Source organism: Cucurbita pepo, chromosome 9 (genome assembly GCF_057944985.1).
Source record: "Cucurbita pepo subsp. pepo isolate OVF chromosome 9, ASM5794498v1, whole genome shotgun sequence".
Taxonomy (NCBI): Eukaryota; Viridiplantae; Streptophyta; class Magnoliopsida; order Cucurbitales; family Cucurbitaceae; genus Cucurbita; species Cucurbita pepo.
The window spans coordinates 1830548-1847727 of record NC_141806.1 but is presented as its reverse complement, the minus strand read 5'-3'; the positions used below and the strand labels follow the sequence as shown (position 1 = coordinate 1847727).

The 17180-nt window shown below is 40.6% G+C and overlaps 2 protein-coding genes and 2 non-coding genes across 4 annotated transcripts; all 4 read left to right on the top strand.

The window, feature by feature from the left end:
* The first annotated feature begins 1891 nt into the window (after positions 1-1891).
* Positions 1892-4272, top strand: LOC111802740 (putative leucine-rich repeat receptor-like protein kinase At1g68400). Its single transcript, XM_023687214.2, has 2 exons — positions 1892-3321; positions 3441-4272. The coding sequence occupies exons 1-2, from the start codon at positions 1989-1991 to the stop codon at positions 4127-4129; spliced, it is 2022 nt and encodes a 673-aa protein (XP_023542982.1). The 5' UTR covers positions 1892-1988; the 3' UTR covers positions 4130-4272.
* Positions 4273-4874: 602 nt separating this feature from the next.
* TRNAL-UAA (transfer RNA leucine (anticodon UAA)) lies at positions 4875-4957 on the top strand. The gene has a single exon. It is a non-coding gene; the product is annotated as a tRNA-Leu (tRNA).
* Positions 4958-5274: 317 nt separating this feature from the next.
* Positions 5275-10382, top strand: ARG1 (Chaperone DnaJ-domain superfamily protein). The gene is made up of 11 exons (XM_023685559.2): positions 5275-5666; positions 6323-6446; positions 7442-7524; positions 7601-7712; positions 7791-7895; positions 7970-8020; positions 9110-9199; positions 9364-9472; positions 9564-9712; positions 9795-9848; positions 9922-10382. The coding sequence occupies exons 1-11, from the start codon at positions 5536-5538 to the stop codon at positions 10132-10134; spliced, it is 1221 nt and encodes a 406-aa protein (XP_023541327.1). The 5' UTR covers positions 5275-5535; the 3' UTR covers positions 10135-10382.
* A 4919-nt stretch (positions 10383-15301) lies between these two features.
* LOC147790968 (small nucleolar RNA Z247) lies at positions 15302-15441 on the top strand. The gene has a single exon (XR_015422553.1). It is a non-coding gene; the product is annotated as a small nucleolar RNA Z247 (small nucleolar RNA).
* The last annotated feature ends 1739 nt before the right edge of the window (positions 15442-17180 follow it).

Genomic DNA, 17180 nt, shown 5'->3' with positions numbered 1-17180 from the left:
ATTGTCCACTTTGGTCTAAAAGCTCAAGTCCACCACTAGCAGGTATTGTCCACCTTAGTCTAAAAGCTCAAGTCCACCTCTAGCAAATGTTATCCACTTTGGTAAAGCTCAAGTCTACTACTAGCAGATATTGTCCACTTTTGTCTAAAAGCTCAAGTCCACCACTAGCAGATATTGTCCACTTTGATCTAAAAGCTCAAGTTCACCACTAGCAAATATTGTCCACTTTCGTCCGTTGCGTATTGTCTTAAGCCTCACAATTTTAAAGCGCATTTACTAGAAGTAGGTTTCTAGACCCAAATGCTCGGTACATTATTATTATTTAAATAAATATAAATTAATTGTGATTAGTGGGGCCCGTGAGTTAAAAATAAGAAAATGAATAAAAAAAAAAAAAAAGTGAGAGGGTGAAATATTAAATATTAATTAATAGTTGACAGTTGACATTGGATTAAAAGGCGTGTATTGTAAATAATTAGAGGAATTAATAATAAATAAATAAATACAGTCATTACAACTTAAAAGGCTGTAATACAATGATTATATTTTTTTATATTTAAATTTTGGAAAATAGAAAACGACAATAATATGACAAATGGATATTATATAATTAATTAATTAATTAATTAATTAATTAATTAATTAATTAATAAATATAATTTGAGTAGCAAGAATAATTTAATTTAATTTAATTTAAAAAGAAATGTATTAACCTAATCCAACAATACTCCCGTATTAATGGGAGGAGATGGATTAATTAAATGCATCTTAATTAATTTAATTAAGAAGTCCCACGTGGCGAAGGATTTGCATTAAACTTACAGAAAGGGGAGGAATCTTCTGCTGCAGCACCCTCAAACGCCGTGTTAATTACACCGAGATCCAGCACGCGCGTCAGAGCCTCGTGTTGTGTACGAACCATCACGTGTTTCTTATGATTGCCGAGCGTGGTTCTCACGCTTCCTACAAAGTTCGTTTACAGTCTACTTATTAATTATAATTAGTTTCTCGACCAGAAATGGAATCCTCATTAACTATTTTCCACGTGTCACCGTTCCCCGTCTTTTGCCCTATCAACTTCATTCTCCTCTTATTATAATAATAATAATAATAATTATTATTATTATTATTTAAAATATATATTTTATTTTATTTGTCGATCCCGTGACTTTTGAGTATTTGATATTTGAGTTAGATTGGGTTCAATTGTAAACTCTGTTTATATTGGTTCGACGCATTTGAATGTTTGACATGTTAATTGATAGTATATGCTCTATGTTAATTGAACTATACTCATGTTGACTAATTTTAGATATTTGGATTTTTAAATGTATTTTGTAATTTAATGAGACGTTTAAAATTATCTCCGCTTCAAATTTAAATGAAAAATTCCTTGAAAAATTGGCATTTATATACGTTTTTGAAATATGAAAATAAGCTCCATATAATAAATGATAGAAAGGGAGATACATGTGACAGTACTTAGCAAATATTATTAATGTTTTAATAAATTATTTAAAAAAATTCCGTCTTTATATCTGTTGGATGAAAGTCACACATCCGTTAATTTAGGAAATGATCATAGATTTATAATAAAAAAATACTATCTCCATTGGTATAAGGTAATCCACAATAATTATAATTTAAATTGACCCTAGTAACTTCTTTTCATTAAACCAACGGTAATTTTTTGGGAAGGGGTTGTGTTACCCTGTGGTATATTTTTTTTTATCTCGCAGTTAATACGGTACACGTTACAAGCTTTTTCAGTTCTTCACACTGGAAGTGTCCGGCTCAGTCAATAGTAAATTATTGTTGTATATTACAATTCTGCCCTTTTATTTTTCAGTAATTACGCCACTGCCACTTTCCTTTCCGTTACCTTTTCTTCTTGCGTCCTCTCTTCGCTTTTACAGGTCTAAAACCCTTGTCCCTTTCTCTCCCAATTCTCATTTTCCCCTTTCTTCGAGTTTTCTTGCAGAGCAACAATGGCGGCGGCTACATTACTGTCGCATTTCGTTGTTTGTCTCTGTTTGTTACCTTTTACACATCTTTATGCTTCTTCGAACTCGGATTTTGACGCTTTAATGGCGTTCAAAGCGGCGTCTGATGAAGGGAATAAGCTCACCACATGGAACTCTTCTTCGAATCCGTGCGCTTGGAATGGAGTCTCTTGCCTCAGAAACAGAGTCTCGAGGTTAGTTCTTGAGAATCTTGATCTTACAGGCTCTCTTGCACCTCTTACTGGTTTGACTCAGTTACGAGTGTTGAGCCTTAAGCGGAATCGTCTCTCCGGTTCCATTCCCGATTTCTCCAACTTCACCGCTCTTAAACTCGTGTTTCTCTCTTATAATCAATTTTCTGGCGATTTTCCGGCGTCTTTGATGTCTCTTGTCCGTCTCTACCGTCTTGATCTCTCTCACAATAACTTCACCGGAGAGATTCCGGCCTCTGTTAACCGTTTGTCTCATCTTCTTACTCTCCGCCTCGAAGAAAACCGGTTTTCTGGTCCTGTTTTGGAACTGAACCTGCCGAATCTTCAGGATTTCAACGTTTCAGCGAATCGTCTCTCAGGTCAAATCCCTAAATCGCTGTCGACGTTTCCGGCGTCTTGTTTCGGCCAGAACTTGGGTTTGTGTGGATCTCCTCTACAGAGCTGCAATGGCATTGTTACTAACCCGACGGAACCCGGATCCGAAGGAGCCATTGCGTCCCCCATAACACCGCCGCGGAATCTAACAGTTTCATCTTCTCCGACATCGCTTCCCGGAGTTACGCCGGGGAACACCCACCACAAAGGCACCGGGAAGATAGGTTCTCTGGCGCTAATCGCTATAATTCTCGGCGATGTATTGGTGTTGGCAGTAGTCTCGCTTCTTCTCTACTGCTATTTCTGGAGAAACTCCTCCGACAAATCCCGAGATAGTAAGGGGCCGAAGCTTCTTGAGAGCGAGAAGATCGTTTACTCGTCGAGTCCATATCCAGCTCAGGCCGGAACAGAGAGGGGACGGATGGTGTTCTTCGAGGGAGTCAAGAAGTTCGAGCTCGAAGATTTGCTTCGAGCCTCCGCGGAAATGCTCGGAAAAGGTGGGTTCGGAACTTCATACAAAGCGATTCTCGACGACGGCAATGTCGTGGCGGTGAAACGGCTGAAAGACGCGCAGGTCGGAGGTAAACGAGAGTTTGAGCAGCACATGGAGGTGCTCGGAAGGTTGAAACATGAACATATTGTAAGCTTGAGAGCTTACTATTTTGCGAGAGAGGAGAAGCTTTTGGTTTATGATTACATGCCCAATGGCAATCTGTTCTGGCTTCTTCATGGTACTGTGATTTTGCATCAAATCCATCATTATAATGCGTTTGTTTCTTCTGTGTTTCTTTTCAATTTGATTTCTAATGAACAGAGTTCTTCCCTGTGGTGTTTTTTGACTGTTCGACAGGAAACAGAGGCCCTGGACGGACGCCGTTGGACTGGACGACGAGGTTAAAGATCGCCGCCGGAGCAGCCAGAGGTCTGACCTTCATTCACAACTCCAGTAAGTTTCTCAGGCTTGTTCATGGCAATGTGAAATCCACTAACATTCTTCTGGATCAATCGGGAAATGCTCGAGTTTCCGATTTTGGATTGTCACTTTTCACTCCCCCTTCCACTCCTCGATCCAACGGCTACCGAGCGCCGGAGTGCGGCGAAGGTCGGAAACTGACACAGAAATCCGACGTGTATTCATTTGGGGTTCTTCTTCTCGAGCTGTTAACTGGAAAGTGTCCTTCTGTGATGGAGAATGGTGGGCCAGGAGGCGGTGGATACGGCGGCGTGCTGGATTTGCCGCGGTGGGTTCAGTCAGTGGTGCGGGAGGAGTGGACGGCGGAGGTTTTTGATTTGGAGCTGATGAGATACAAAGACATCGAAGAGGAAATGGTGGGGCTTCTGCAGATTGCATTGACTTGTACTTCCGCTTCGCCGGATCAACGGCCGAAAATGATCCATGTGGTGAAGATGATCGATGAGCTTCGTGGGGTGGAGGTGTCGCCGTTCCATGACGGCTCCGACTCGGTGACGGAGTCGCCGTCGGTGTCGGAGGGGACTTGCGGCGGCGGCGGCGGCGGAGGAGGAGCCAGTAGTCAGTAAACGACGTGGAGATCAAAGTGTAGTTGTTTCTAAATTATTGGGCATGGAGTAGTACTAGTGTGTGTACATTCATTGGTTCTTATTTTATTTTTAAATTGCTTTTATTTCTAGGAAAATAATAATTTAGAAATTTGTGTTTTTAATCTTCCATTTAAATGTTTTTAAAAGAAGATTCTAGAGAATATTGGTGAATATTTAATTTAATTAAATCATAAAATTAGTTTGTATTATTCTCATTGTTAAATAAATAATTGGAAAGTATTTTTATTAATAAATAAACATTAATTTAGTTTAATAATTAGTTATATAACTAATTAAAACACATACTTTAATCATAATATTTAAAATTGTGAGACTGATGATGATACGTAACGAGCTAAAGCGGACAATATCTACTAACGGTGAGCTCGGGTTGTTACACTTGACTTGCAATAATGAAGCCACTCTACAGAACATTCCAATTTATTTGATTTGATTTATCGTTAGAAGAAATTAGACCACGTTCGTTTATACATATATATACATATATATAATTATGTTTTAATTTCTATAACAAAAATTAATATTTTCAAAATTTTAATATTTTAAAAATGGTAAAAAAAAAAAAAAAATGTGAACATATACTAGGGTCTCCATCATTGACTCATAACTTGATTCGGGTAAAATTTTGTGATGGATTTTTTGTATTCGAATTCGAATTCATTTAATTTAGTTTAGTTAAAGTTAATTTTCATGAAGCAAATTGGCTGGTTTGCCCGAGAGGTTAAGGGGGAAGACTTAAGATCTTCTGCACATAAGTGCGCATGGGTTCGAACCCCATAGCCAGCACTACCTTCTTTTTTGTGAACGAATTTTTTTAAAGAGCTCACCAGATTGTGAGATCTCACATACACGTTTAGTGTGGAGAACGAAACATTTCTTATAAAGATATCGAGACCTCTCTCTTGAAGACACGTTTTAAAATGGGTTAAGTATGTAGCGGTGAATATGGTATGGTAGCATCTAAGTTTGGTTATATAATTAAAAGTTTCACCAAAACAGAGGAGGTTTTTGTGTGGCCTTCCTTTCGATGAACAGACCCATTTTTTTTAAAAGTTGTTAGGAGCTATTTAAACAACCACTCATAGGCGGTGGGCCGTTTTGAAATTTTTCTAAAATTCATAAAATTTGAAAACATTTCCCTGTTTTCTTTTCTTTTCGAACAAGGGTCGCCGCGAAGCAACGAAAAACAGAGGTTAAGAACGGACGGGGGCACATTCAGTAACCTTCACCGTTTTTCTTCAGATTTTCCTTTTATTGATTCGTGGGGTTCTTTTTAAAGGTGGAATTTCTTCAGGTTTTGGGTATGGATGTGGATATCATACGATTTTCGATGTGGGTTTGATTCGTTCATCGCATTTGCCTAGATGGGGATAAGTTCAAAGGCCGAAGGGCCTTCAACCCCGGCTCTTCGACGAGACCCATATGAGGTATTGTCTGTTTCCAGGGATTCTACAGATCAGGAAATCAAGACTGCATATAGGAAACTCGCGCTCAAGTAAGTTTTATCGTTATTTTCTTTCATGTCTCTTAGAAATCACGACTCTCCACGATGATACGTTAGAGAATAAGCTCTCGCGGGTTTATTTTTGGTTTTCTAAAAGGCCTCACCGATGGATATGTATCCCTCAATCATCCTCCCCTTGAACAAGGTACATTATAGGCCTTCTCCCTGAAACCTATGGAGCCCTCGAACAGCCTTAATTAAGGAGAGTCCTAGCTTCTTTGTTCAACATTTGAGGATTCTATTGACATTACTAAGTTAAGGGCATAGCTCTAGTACCATGTTAGGAATCACGCTCTTCCAACCATCTTGAACAATGTTGTATGGAAACGTTTTCATTTCTTTTGATTCTCTGTCGATGTGGAATATGGAATGAGAAGCTCAAATTCAGGCTTCATTGTTGATCACAGCATACACAAAGCTAACAGCTAACCCAGGTCTAATGGGTAGAATTTTGGCCTTTTGTCGTTGCTTTTGACCTCTTCTGCTTAGAATTATGCTTAGTTTGTTGGTTGCTAGAGCTTGTGAGTAATGATATTAACATGGGGTTGAAGAGGCCATTAATTAGCATCTATCCATATTTTCTAGTGTAATAACATCATTAGATGTAGTTTATTGATGATTTGTTGCTTCAATCATATGATGGGAAGGTATCATCCTGATAAGAATGTTGGGAATCCTGAGGCTACAGAACTGTTCAAGGAGGTTGCTTATTCTTACAACATTTTATCTGATCCAGAGAAGAGAAGGCAGTATGACACTGCAGGATTTGAGGTTTTTTTCCTTTGATCTCTTCCTTTGTTCTTTCTAGGATCGAATACTGTTTGCTGGTTGCGTAAACTAATGCTCCTATAGCTTTGTTTCTTTGCTTTTCTTAGATAGTCGAATCAAGAAGTAGAGCACCATATTTGTAAATTCATGTTATGATATTTGTAAAGAACGACGATCCACACTCGACTTGTTATTGACATGTTGTAAAGAAGCTCGTATAATAAACGAGCTTAAACTCACTCCATTTGCCTCCAACTACAATATCGTTTATTCGAGATTCTAAAATGGGTACCTTAGGCATCTATATTAAACGTATTACGGTGACAACTACAAAATGTTATGTAACAGCTCAAGCCCACCGCTAGTAGATATTGTTCTCTTTGGGCTTTCCCTTTCGGGCTTCCCTTCAATGTTTCTAAAATGCATCTGTTAGGGAGAGGTTTCCACACCCTTATAAAAAAATGCTTCGTTCTCCTCCCCAATTGATGTGGAATCTCACAATCCACCCCCTTCGAAGCCCAGCATCTTCGCTGACACTCGTTCCCTTCTCCAATCAATGTGGGATCCCTCAATCCACCCTCCTTTGGGGACCAGCGTCCTTGTTGGTACATCGCCTCGTGTCTACCCCTCTTCGAGGCTCAACCTCCATGTTGGCACATCGCCCGGTGTCTAGCTCTGATACTATTTACAATAGTCCAAGCCCACCGCAACAGATATTGTCCTCTTTGGGCTTTCCCTTTCAGACTTTCCCTCAAGATTTTTAAAACATGTATGCTAGGGAGAGGTTTTCACTCTCCACTCCCTTATAAAAAATGCTTCGTTCTTCTCCCCAACTGACGCGGGATCTCACATGATAGCTGTCAACTTACCAGACTCATTTTTTTCTTCAGAAATTTGGATAGTTAGATGTAGAAAAGAGTATAAGCCATTTTGTAACTCTGTGATACTTAACTTGTGCCGACTTGAATGAATGCAAATGAAATTCCTCATCTTTCCAGGCCATTGATGTGGAAGGCTCAGATATGGAAATTGACTTGTCCAATTTGGGCACTGTCAATACCATGTTTGCTGCTTTATTCAGGTATATCTTTTTGAAATTTGAGGTCCATTGGTCTGCAATGTCACCTTCTCTAATATCTAAGTTTGTCTGTTGATAGCAAGTTGGGTGTCCCCATTAAGACTGCAATATCTGCCATTGTTCTTGAGGAAGCTCTGAATGGAACTGTGACCATTAGACCTCTTCCCATTGGAACATCAGTCAGTGGAAAGGTGCTTCTTTGGTTCATATAATGACAAAGCTTTCTCTTTCCCTTAAATTCCCTTCACTTATGCAATGCCCCAATGCAGGTAGATAAACAGTGTGCTCACTTCTTTGGTGTCACAATCAATGAACAACAAGCTGCAGCAGGCATCGTTGTCAGAGTTACTTCCACTGCTCAAAGCAAATTTAAGGTCAATTATCTCTCTTTAACCTGTGATCTCTCTATGTTTGTGTAGTTCTAACAAGTTGTATCTTTAATTTTCAGCTGCTATATTTTGAGCAAGATACCAATGGGGGTTATGGTTTAGCCTTACAGGTACCGTGCATTAATGTCTTTAAAGTTCATGTCTCAGTTTCTGGCACTGGTTCTCATTGTTCAATTTACTTCTAGTTTCATAGATTTTTTCCTGAAAGATGTTTGAGGGGGTGCATCATGTCATGGGAAATGAGAGATCCCGCATCGGTTGGAGAGGGGAACGAAGCATTCTTCATAAGGGTGTGGAAACCACTCCCTAGCAGACGCGTTTTAAAACCTTGAGGGGAAGCCCGGAAGGGAAAGTCCAAAAAGGACAATATCTGCTAGTGGTGGACTTGGGTCGTTACAAATGGTATCAGAAACAGATACCGGGCGATGTGCCAGTGAGGAGGCTGAGCCCTGAAGGGGGTGGACACGAGGCGGTGTACCAGCAAGGACACTGATCCCCGAAGGAGGGTGGATTGAGGGATCTCACATCGATTGGAGAAGGGAACAAGTGCTACCGAAGGGGGTGGATTGTGAGATCCCACATCAGTTGGGAGAAGAACGAAGCATTCTTTATAAGGGTGTAGAAACCTCTCCCTAGCAAACGCGTTTTAAAACTTTGAGGGGAAGCCCGAAAGGGAAAGCCCAAAAAGGACAATATTTGCTAGCGGTGGGCTTGGGTCGTTACAAATGGTATCAAAACTAGATACTGGGCAATGTGCCAGCGAGGAGGTTGAGCCCTGAAGGGGGGTGAACACGAGGCAGTGTACCAACAAGGACACTGATCCCCGAAGGAGGGTGGATTGAGGGATCTCACATCGGTTGAAGAAGGGAACAAGTGTCAGCGAGGACCCTGGTTCTCGAAGGGGGTGGATTGTGAGATCCCACATCGGTTGGGAGAAGAATGAAGCATCCTTTATAAGGGCGTGGAAACCTCTCCCTAGCAGACTCGTTTTAAAAACCTTAAGAGAAGCCCGAAAGGAAAAATCCAAAGAGGACAATATCTGCTAGCGGTGGGTTTAGGCCATTACAAATTTCCACTTGTACGTGTAGGAACGACTAGTATGTTCGTAACAACTGTTTTTAGGCCGTTACAAATTTCCACTTGTACTTGTAGGAACGACTAGTATGTTCGTAACAACTGTTATGTATCTTTACGAACAGGAGGATAGTGAGAAGACAGGCAAGGTTACATCTATTGGGATGTATTTTCTTCATTTTCAAGTATACAAGATGGATTCAACCGTTAACGCGGTACGTTGATGCTAAATATTCAGTAGTTCGATCATCTACGCGTTATCATTCGACTTCTTTTTCTAATTTATGACGCCCGGGGACGGCGTGGTCTGACTGAACGGTCTGTCAAGAGGTCAGAAGTTTGCTCTCTTGTAATGGTTGATTAATATCTGGTAATGCAGTTGGCCATTGCCAAGGACCCTGAGGCTGCTTTTTTCAAGAGGTTGGAAGGCCTTCAGCCTTGTGAGGTTTCAGAACTAAAAGCTGGAACTCATATATTTGCTGTCTATGGTATAAACTTGTCTTTCATCCATTCTTTGAATTTGCTATCTAAACTCGTATTTGCCGTAATATTTTGCGGTCATCTCGGACGATTGTTCAGGTGATAACTTCTTCAAGCCCGCAACGTACACAATCGAAGTGATTTGTGCGAAATCATATGAAGACACAACAAAGAAGCTTAAAGAAATCGAAGCACAAATTTTAACAAAGAGAAACGAGTTACGCCAATTCGAAATTGAATATAGGAAGGTATTGACCCTACATTTTCTATAAGTTATGAATCGATATGTGCTAGTGGTGAGCTTGGACTGTTACGATATGTACTTTGTAGGCACTTGCACGCTTTCATGAAGTTACCAACCGATACACTCAGGAAAAACAATCTGTATGTATTCTTTACTCGATCTGATATGTCTTATTTGCACAGCACTGGACTTCTTGTAAATTTATCACTGCAGGTCGACGAACTTCTTAAAAACCGAGATACCGTTCACTCTTCTTTCACCGTCTGCAGACCAGCGAACCATAACGACACCGGTTTAGGTAATGGAAAGGTTGATGATTCAAAAGCTTACACTTCTGGGGAAGATGGGGGCTCAGATGGGAAGGAAAAACCTACCAAGAAGAAATGGTTTAATCTAAATCTGAGATCAGACAAGAAGCTCGGTTGAGATCAGAACGGGACGTTTGAGTCCATCGAACCGCGTCGTTTGTTGTGAGTTGCCTGATAATACTGTTTGCTGTATCTACAATATGGGATTTTGAAGGAGAGGTACGCTATAAAACATGTGTATTTATGCCATTGTGTTTATGATTGTATTGAGTTACTTGCTCAGTTCTCAAAAACATTCTGGCTGAGTTATATATCTATCAGTTTCATTAGTGGTAATAAATTTGTTTATTTGGTTTGTGATGAAAATTTGAGTGTATACTATGTTGTTGCTGTTGGGAGATTTCGGTTTCGGTTGGAGAGGTGAACGAAACATTTTTTATAAGGGCGTGAAACTTTTCTCTAGCATACGCGTTTTAAGAACTTTGAGAAAAGCCCAAAGAGGACAATATTTGCTAGTGATGAGCTTCAGCTGATACAAATGGTATTAGAGCCAGACACTGGGCGATGTGTTAGCGAAGACGTTAAGGGGGTGGATTGTGAGATTCGACACCGATTAGAGAGGGGAATGAGGGGAATGAGTGCCAATGAGGATGCTGGGCTCCTAAGGAGAGTGGATTGTGAGATTCCATATTGGTTGGAGAGGGGAACAGGGAAAGAAATATTCTTTATAAGAGTGTGGAAACCTGTCTCTTGTAGATGTGCTTTAAAAACCTTGAGTGGAAGTCCAAAGAGGACAATATCTGTAGCGGCAGGTTTGAGCTGTTACAAATTGTATTCGAGCCAGACACCGGGTTTTGTGTCAACGAGGATGTTGGGTCCTGAAAGGGGGTGGATTGCGAGATCCCGCATCAATTGGAGAGGGGAACAAGTGCCAATGAGGACGTTGGGCCCTAAAGTGGGGTAAATTGTGAGATTTTACGTCGGTTGGAGAGAGAAACAAAACACTCTTTAAAAGGGCGTCGAAACCTCTTTCTAACAAACGTGTTTTAAAAACTTTGAGGGGAAGTCCGAAAGAAAAACACAAAGAGGACAATATCTGCTAGCGGTTGGTTTGAGGTGGTACAGATTCTCCGGCCGATTAGGGTAGCACCTATAACGCCAAAACAGGCAACTTTTAGTGGGTCTTAGTTTATAGGACTTTGTAGGATACCCTAAACAGAAGTCTGCTAAGACAATGATGAAGGTTGAAGAACAGAACAGGCGTGTAACAGTAGTATGCAAGCAAACAAACAAACAAAGTTGTTCCAATAATTAGAACTGGAAAATTGTCCGAATCCGACCAGAATCTAAGAAGAGTTCTATGTTTGGTGAGTTGCCATTATTTCTTGTCTATGTGCTCGGTTTTTCTGACCAGAATTCTCCCATGAAATCATTCTGTGCACTGTTTAAAGCCCAACTGTCTCACATTGGTGACCCTATTGGCTTATTGGCTTACGAGAAAAAGCACCCATGCCTTGCTTTTTTAAGCTTTGACTAACTATTTCTGATATGGTTCGAGTTCAATTGGGTGATAATTATTGGTCGAGTGCACATGGACCACTCATCTTAGCCCGTTAAACTCGTTTGACTTCACTGATATCAATTTATACCCTCTAAACTTCGAGAGTTGTATGAATGAAAACCTTGAACATCAAGTGTCTTTAGACTCGTGTGCAAACTTATGATGATATCAATAAAAAGAAATGTCCCGCTCCACGTGTCATGAAATATGGGGTGTTCTAATCGAACGCTTACATCCTTTGTATTACTGCAGTTGCTGGCATAGAGTTAGCCAAACAGTAAACTGATTGCAAAAGAGGGAAAATCAGCCACTTTAAAATTACCTTATGGGAGGTCAATTTTGAATAAATTTAAACCCCTCGATTCCAGATAATGGGTCCTGCACACCTAAGAGAATTAGGGTTTAAATTGAACGGTTATTTTAAAAAATAATTAGAAAAAAAAAATGTAACGACCCACCCAGATCCACTGTTAGCCGATATTGTCCTCTTTGGGCTTTTATTTTCGAGTTTCCCCTCAAGACTTTAAAACGCATCTACTAGGGGAAGATTTTCACACCCTTATAAATGGTGTTTTGTTCTCGTCCCCAACCAATGTGGGACATCAATGTCTGATAACAAAACACCATTTATAAGGGTGTGGAAACCTTTCCCTAGTAGACGCGTTTTAAAGCCTTGAGGGAAAACTCGAAAGGGAAAGCCCAAAGAAGACAATATCTGCTAGCGGTGGATCTGGAACGTTACAAAAAAATGTGACGTGGCAAGCATGGAGGGGTTAAAATGAGTCACCCACATTGTTTGGACAATGGGTTCCTTTTTAATTTAGACACTTCCAAAACTAATGGGTTTTAAAAAGGAAACAAACTAAAGATGATTAGAAAGTTAATGGGGTTTTAATTTTGATTAAGAAAGGATTAGTCTTTTTTAATTTTAAATTATTGATTTGGTAAATTTCTTTGATAAGCACAACATGGTGGGTCATACTTGTGATTTGGGCAATCTTCTATGATCATATTGGCATCTTAATCAACATGATTAAGCTTTTAAGAAAACGTTAATTATTTTTTAGTGCATTAATTTGATCCGTGGAAACCCATTAACTTAAATTTTACGTTTAATTATATAATAGTCTCGTTTTTTATCGACACGTTAACAAACGTCAAAAAGGTTTCATTTTTAGAATCGTAGAGACTGTTTATGAGAATTTATCAAATTATAAGAGCTGGATTTAGGGTTTAACCTAGAAAGAAACGTGTATGATTCGTTGGATGACGGTCAGTACCCACTTAGCTGGAAGTGACAAGGTGGAGACAAAACACGAGAAAATGTTGGACACGAAATCTAAGAACGAGTTGAGTTGAGTTGAGTTCGTGGATGCTTCCTCACATGCCAAACCTAAATGAATGGGAAAATTTTAGTGCTCAACTTGGAATCATTAACCCTTTTGTTTAGTGTTAAGTTCATAGCTAAAGTTAATTAATTACATGTCTTTTGACACTTGCATTCTTTAATTAACTATGGGTTTTCTTTTCCTAACATCATATCCCACCTCCAAATTAAACTAAGTATGTTGCTTATAGTTGTGGAATCATCTATTAAATATTCATTAATACCTTCATTTTCTCTCACCAATCTCTCTTTCTCTCTCTTGCTTTCGTTTCTTGAACTCGAACTCGAAAACTTTGATGAGTATAAGTGATTTTTGAGTAAAACAATGTTATGATCTATACAATACTCGGAGATAGTCTTACACGATGATTAGAAGTGAAAGAACCCTTTATCTTAACGAAAAGAGTCGTTGGTCTCACGGTTCTAAAACGTGTCTACTAAGGAGAGGTTTCCACACTCTTATAAGGAATGTTTCGTTTCCATCTCCAACTTATGTGAGATCTAACAATTCACCCCTTGGGAGCCTAGCGTCTTCGCTGACACAACGACCGCTGTTTGGCTCTGATACCATTTGTAACAGTCCAAGCCCACCGCTAATAGATATGGTTAGCTTTGACCTGTTATGTATCGTTGTTAGCCTCACGGTTTTAAAACGCGTCTACTATGGAGAGGTTTCCACACTCTTATAAGAAATGCTTCGTTCCTATTTCCAACTGATGTGGGATCTAACATTCACCTCTTGGGAGCCCAGCGTCCTCGTTGGCACAACGACCGGTGTCTGGCTCTGATACTATTTGTAACAGCCCCAAGCCCACCGTTGTTTGCTTTGACCTGTTACGTATTGTCGTTAGCCTCACGGTTTTAAAATGTGCCTACTAGGGAGAGGTTTCCACACCCTTATAAGAAATGTTTCGTTCTCGTCTTTAACCGATGTGGGATCTAACAATTCACCTCTTGGGAGCCCAGCGTCCTCGATGGTACAACGACTGGTGTCTAGCTTTGATATTATTTGTAACAGCCCAAGCTCCCCGCTATTCGCTTTGACCTATTACGTGTCACCGTCAGCCTCACAATTTTAAAACGTGTCTATTAGGGAGAAGTTTTCACACCCTTATAACGAATGTTTCGTTTCCCTCTCCAACCGATTTGAGATCTAACAATCCACCCCCCTTGGGGGCCCAGCATCCTCGCTGACACAACGTTCGAAGTCTTGCTCTGATACCATTTGTAACAGCCCAAACCCACTACTAATAGATTATCCGCTTTAGCCCGTTACGTATCACTGTCAACCCATAATTTTAAAACACATATTCTACGGAGAGGTTTCCACACCCTTACAAAAAATGCTCATTCCCCTCTCCAACCAACGTGGGACCTAACCTAAAACCCTAAATCTATGGAACTGGAAATAAGTTAAACAAGACAGGTCGAGACCCACATCGAACAAAGAAGTGGGACAATGAAACCATCTTATCAACTACCTACTAGCTTCAACATTGGAAGATTTATATAAAGAAAAGTAGTTTTGGTTTAAAGTAGCAAAAGAATAATTCAAACATGATCCCTGTTAAACCTAAAATAGATCATAACTGTATATACTAAAATAGTCTAAGATTTACTAGTTTATGATTTGAAGGGTTTGTTACCAAATCTATGATTTTATGGTTTGTTACCAAATCATAGATTTGGAATGTAATCTTCATTATACGCATCTATAAATACATGAGGTCGTGACCCATATAGGTCATCGTGCCATTCAATCTAACATGGTATCAGAGCCAAGGTTTATTTTTTAAACTCCTCGCCATGTCTTCTTCCTCCTCTCCATCCACCATCTCCAACACCGTCTCAACTACCATGGCGACTTTTGGCCTTAAACAATATCCAATCCCTCTACACCATGTTGTCACAATTCGTCTAACCAAAAACAACTTCATCATATGGCGTGCCCAGCTCCTCCCCTACCTACGGAGTACGAAGCTTATGGGCTACCTCGATGGCACCAATGTTGCACCTGCCAAGCTGATCCCTTCCTCAACTGCTGCTGGTGCTGAGCTGGTCTCTAATCCGGCCTATAATCAGTGGTATGATCAGGATCAACAAGTCCTTAGCGGCCTTCTCTCCTCCATGTCTGAGGAGATTCTTCATGATGTGGTTGCCGCTACTACGTCCAAGGAGGCGTGGGATACCCTGCAGCGGATGTTTTCATCGTCAACTCGTGCTCGCACTACTCAGATTCGTGTTGAGCTTGCCACGTCCAAGAAACGAGATCAATCTGCTGCAAATTATTTTTGCAAGATCAAAGGGCTAGCCACCGAGCTGGCCGCCGCCGGCTCTGCCTTGCAGGATGATGATGTGATCGCGTATCTTCTCGCTGGTCTTGGCCCTGACTATGATCCCTTCGTCACCTCAATGACTACCAAGAGTGAAGCCCTCACCCTTGATGATGTGTTTGCACATCTAATGACGTATGAAGCTCGCCAACTACAACACCAGGCTGAACTTCAGTTAAATCTTGGATCTTCTGCCAATTATGCTAGTCGTGGTGGTCAGCAGAAGAATCGTGGGCGTAGGGATCGCGGTCGTGGTCGTTCTCAAGGTTATGCACCCTCTCGTCCTGCTGGTGATCGTCGTGGCCCTTCTGCTCGTCCTTCCTGCCAGATCTGCGGCAAAGTGGGGCATACTGCTATCCGCTGCTGGCATAGGATGGATGAGTCCTATCAAGATGAACCTTCTTCTGCTCCTCCTACGGCACTGGCGGCTACTTCCTCTTACAAGATTGACCCAAATTGGTACAGCGACACAGGCGCTACGGACCATATCACCAGTGACCTGGATCGTCTCGCTGTGCGTGAACGTTATCATGGAGGTGAACAAGTTCAAGTCGGCAATGGAGCAGGTTTGCGTGTTTTGCATACTGGTCATTCTCTAATTAATACTGCTACTCGTCCTCTTGCGTTGCGTAATATTTTGCATGTGCCTGAAATTTCCAAACATCTTCTTTCTGTTCATAAATTTTCTCGTGATAATGACGTATTTTTTGAATTCCATCCTTGGCATTTTTCTATAAAGGATCGACAGTCGAGGAAAAGTCTCCTAAATGGGAGGTGTGAATCTGGTCTTTATCCTATTAAGCCATCCGATGTCGATAATCTCAAGCACGCCTTGGTGAGCAGATCTACTACTCACGCCCAATGGCATGCTCGTCTTGGACATCCTTCATCTCAAGTAATAAAATCCATTTTGCGTCTAAATAATATTTCGTGTGCTAGTGAGTCATCTTTGTCAGTTTGTAATGCGTGTCAGTTAGCAAAGAGTCATCGATTACCATATACTAGTTTTTCCCATAGGTCTTCGTCACCTTTGGAACTTATTTTTTCGGATGTTTGGGGCCCTGCACCTCCATCTGTTGGGGGTTTTAAATATTATATTAGTTTCATTGATGATTTCAGTAAATTTTCGTGGATCTATTTGATGCATGATCGTACAGAAGCTCCTCGTATATTTTTGCAATTCCAAGCTCATGTTGAGCGCCTCCTAGATACTAAAATCAAGTGGGTTCAATCTGATTGGGGTGGGGAATATCAGAAAATTCACAACACATTTTTTCGTTCCCTTGGAATTGGTCATCGTGTTTCGTGCCCTCACACACATCAACAAAATGGGTCTGCTGAACGCAAGCATCGTCATATTGTTGAAACTGGCCTAGCCCTTCTAGCTCATGCTCATGTACCTATTAAATTTTGGGACGACGCGTTTCTTACAGCCACATATCTCATCAATCGTCTTCCTACTCGTGTCATCGATAAAAAATGCCCCTTAGAGCTTCTTTTTCATACCCCACCAAATTACTCCTTATTAAAAATTTTTGGGTGTGCTTGTTGGCCTCATCTTCGTCCTTATAACAAACAAAAGCTCTCTTTTCGATCAAAGGAATGTGTCTTTCTAGGCTACAGTTCTTCACATAAAGGGTATAAGTGTCTTGACACCGATTCTGGTCGTGTCTATATGTCTAGAGATGTCATATTTGATGAAAATGTTTTTCCATTCAAGAGAGCCTCACCTAATTCTTCCCCAATCATGCAGTCGACGCATAATGCCCCTGATTTGTGCACCTTGCATTTGGGTAATAGCAGTACTAATTTGGAGAATGATCACATGCATATGTCTGGGCCTACTAACTCTTTGGATGCAGAAAATTTGGTGTCTACATCAG

What these genes read in the sequence shown, in the direction of transcription:
- LOC111802740 (XM_023687214.2), top strand. Translation starts at nt 1,989, where the DNA reads ATGGCGGCGGCTACATTACTGTCGCATTTCGTTGTTTGTCTCTGTTTG. An exon ending in TCTGTTCTGGCTTCTTCATG is followed by an intron (nt 3,322 to 3,440) that starts GTACTGTGATTT and finishes ACTGTTCGACAG; the next exon opens with GAAACAGAGGCCCTGGACGG.
- ARG1 (XM_023685559.2), top strand. Translation starts at nt 5,536, where the DNA reads ATGGGGATAAGTTCAAAGGCCGAAGGGCCTTCAACCCCGGCTCTTCGA. An exon ending in TCGAAATTGAATATAGGAAG is followed by an intron (nt 9,713 to 9,794) that starts GTATTGACCCTA and finishes TGTACTTTGTAG; the next exon opens with GCACTTGCACGCTTTCATGA. An exon ending in ACACTCAGGAAAAACAATCT is followed by an intron (nt 9,849 to 9,921) that starts GTATGTATTCTT and finishes TTATCACTGCAG; the next exon opens with GTCGACGAACTTCTTAAAAA.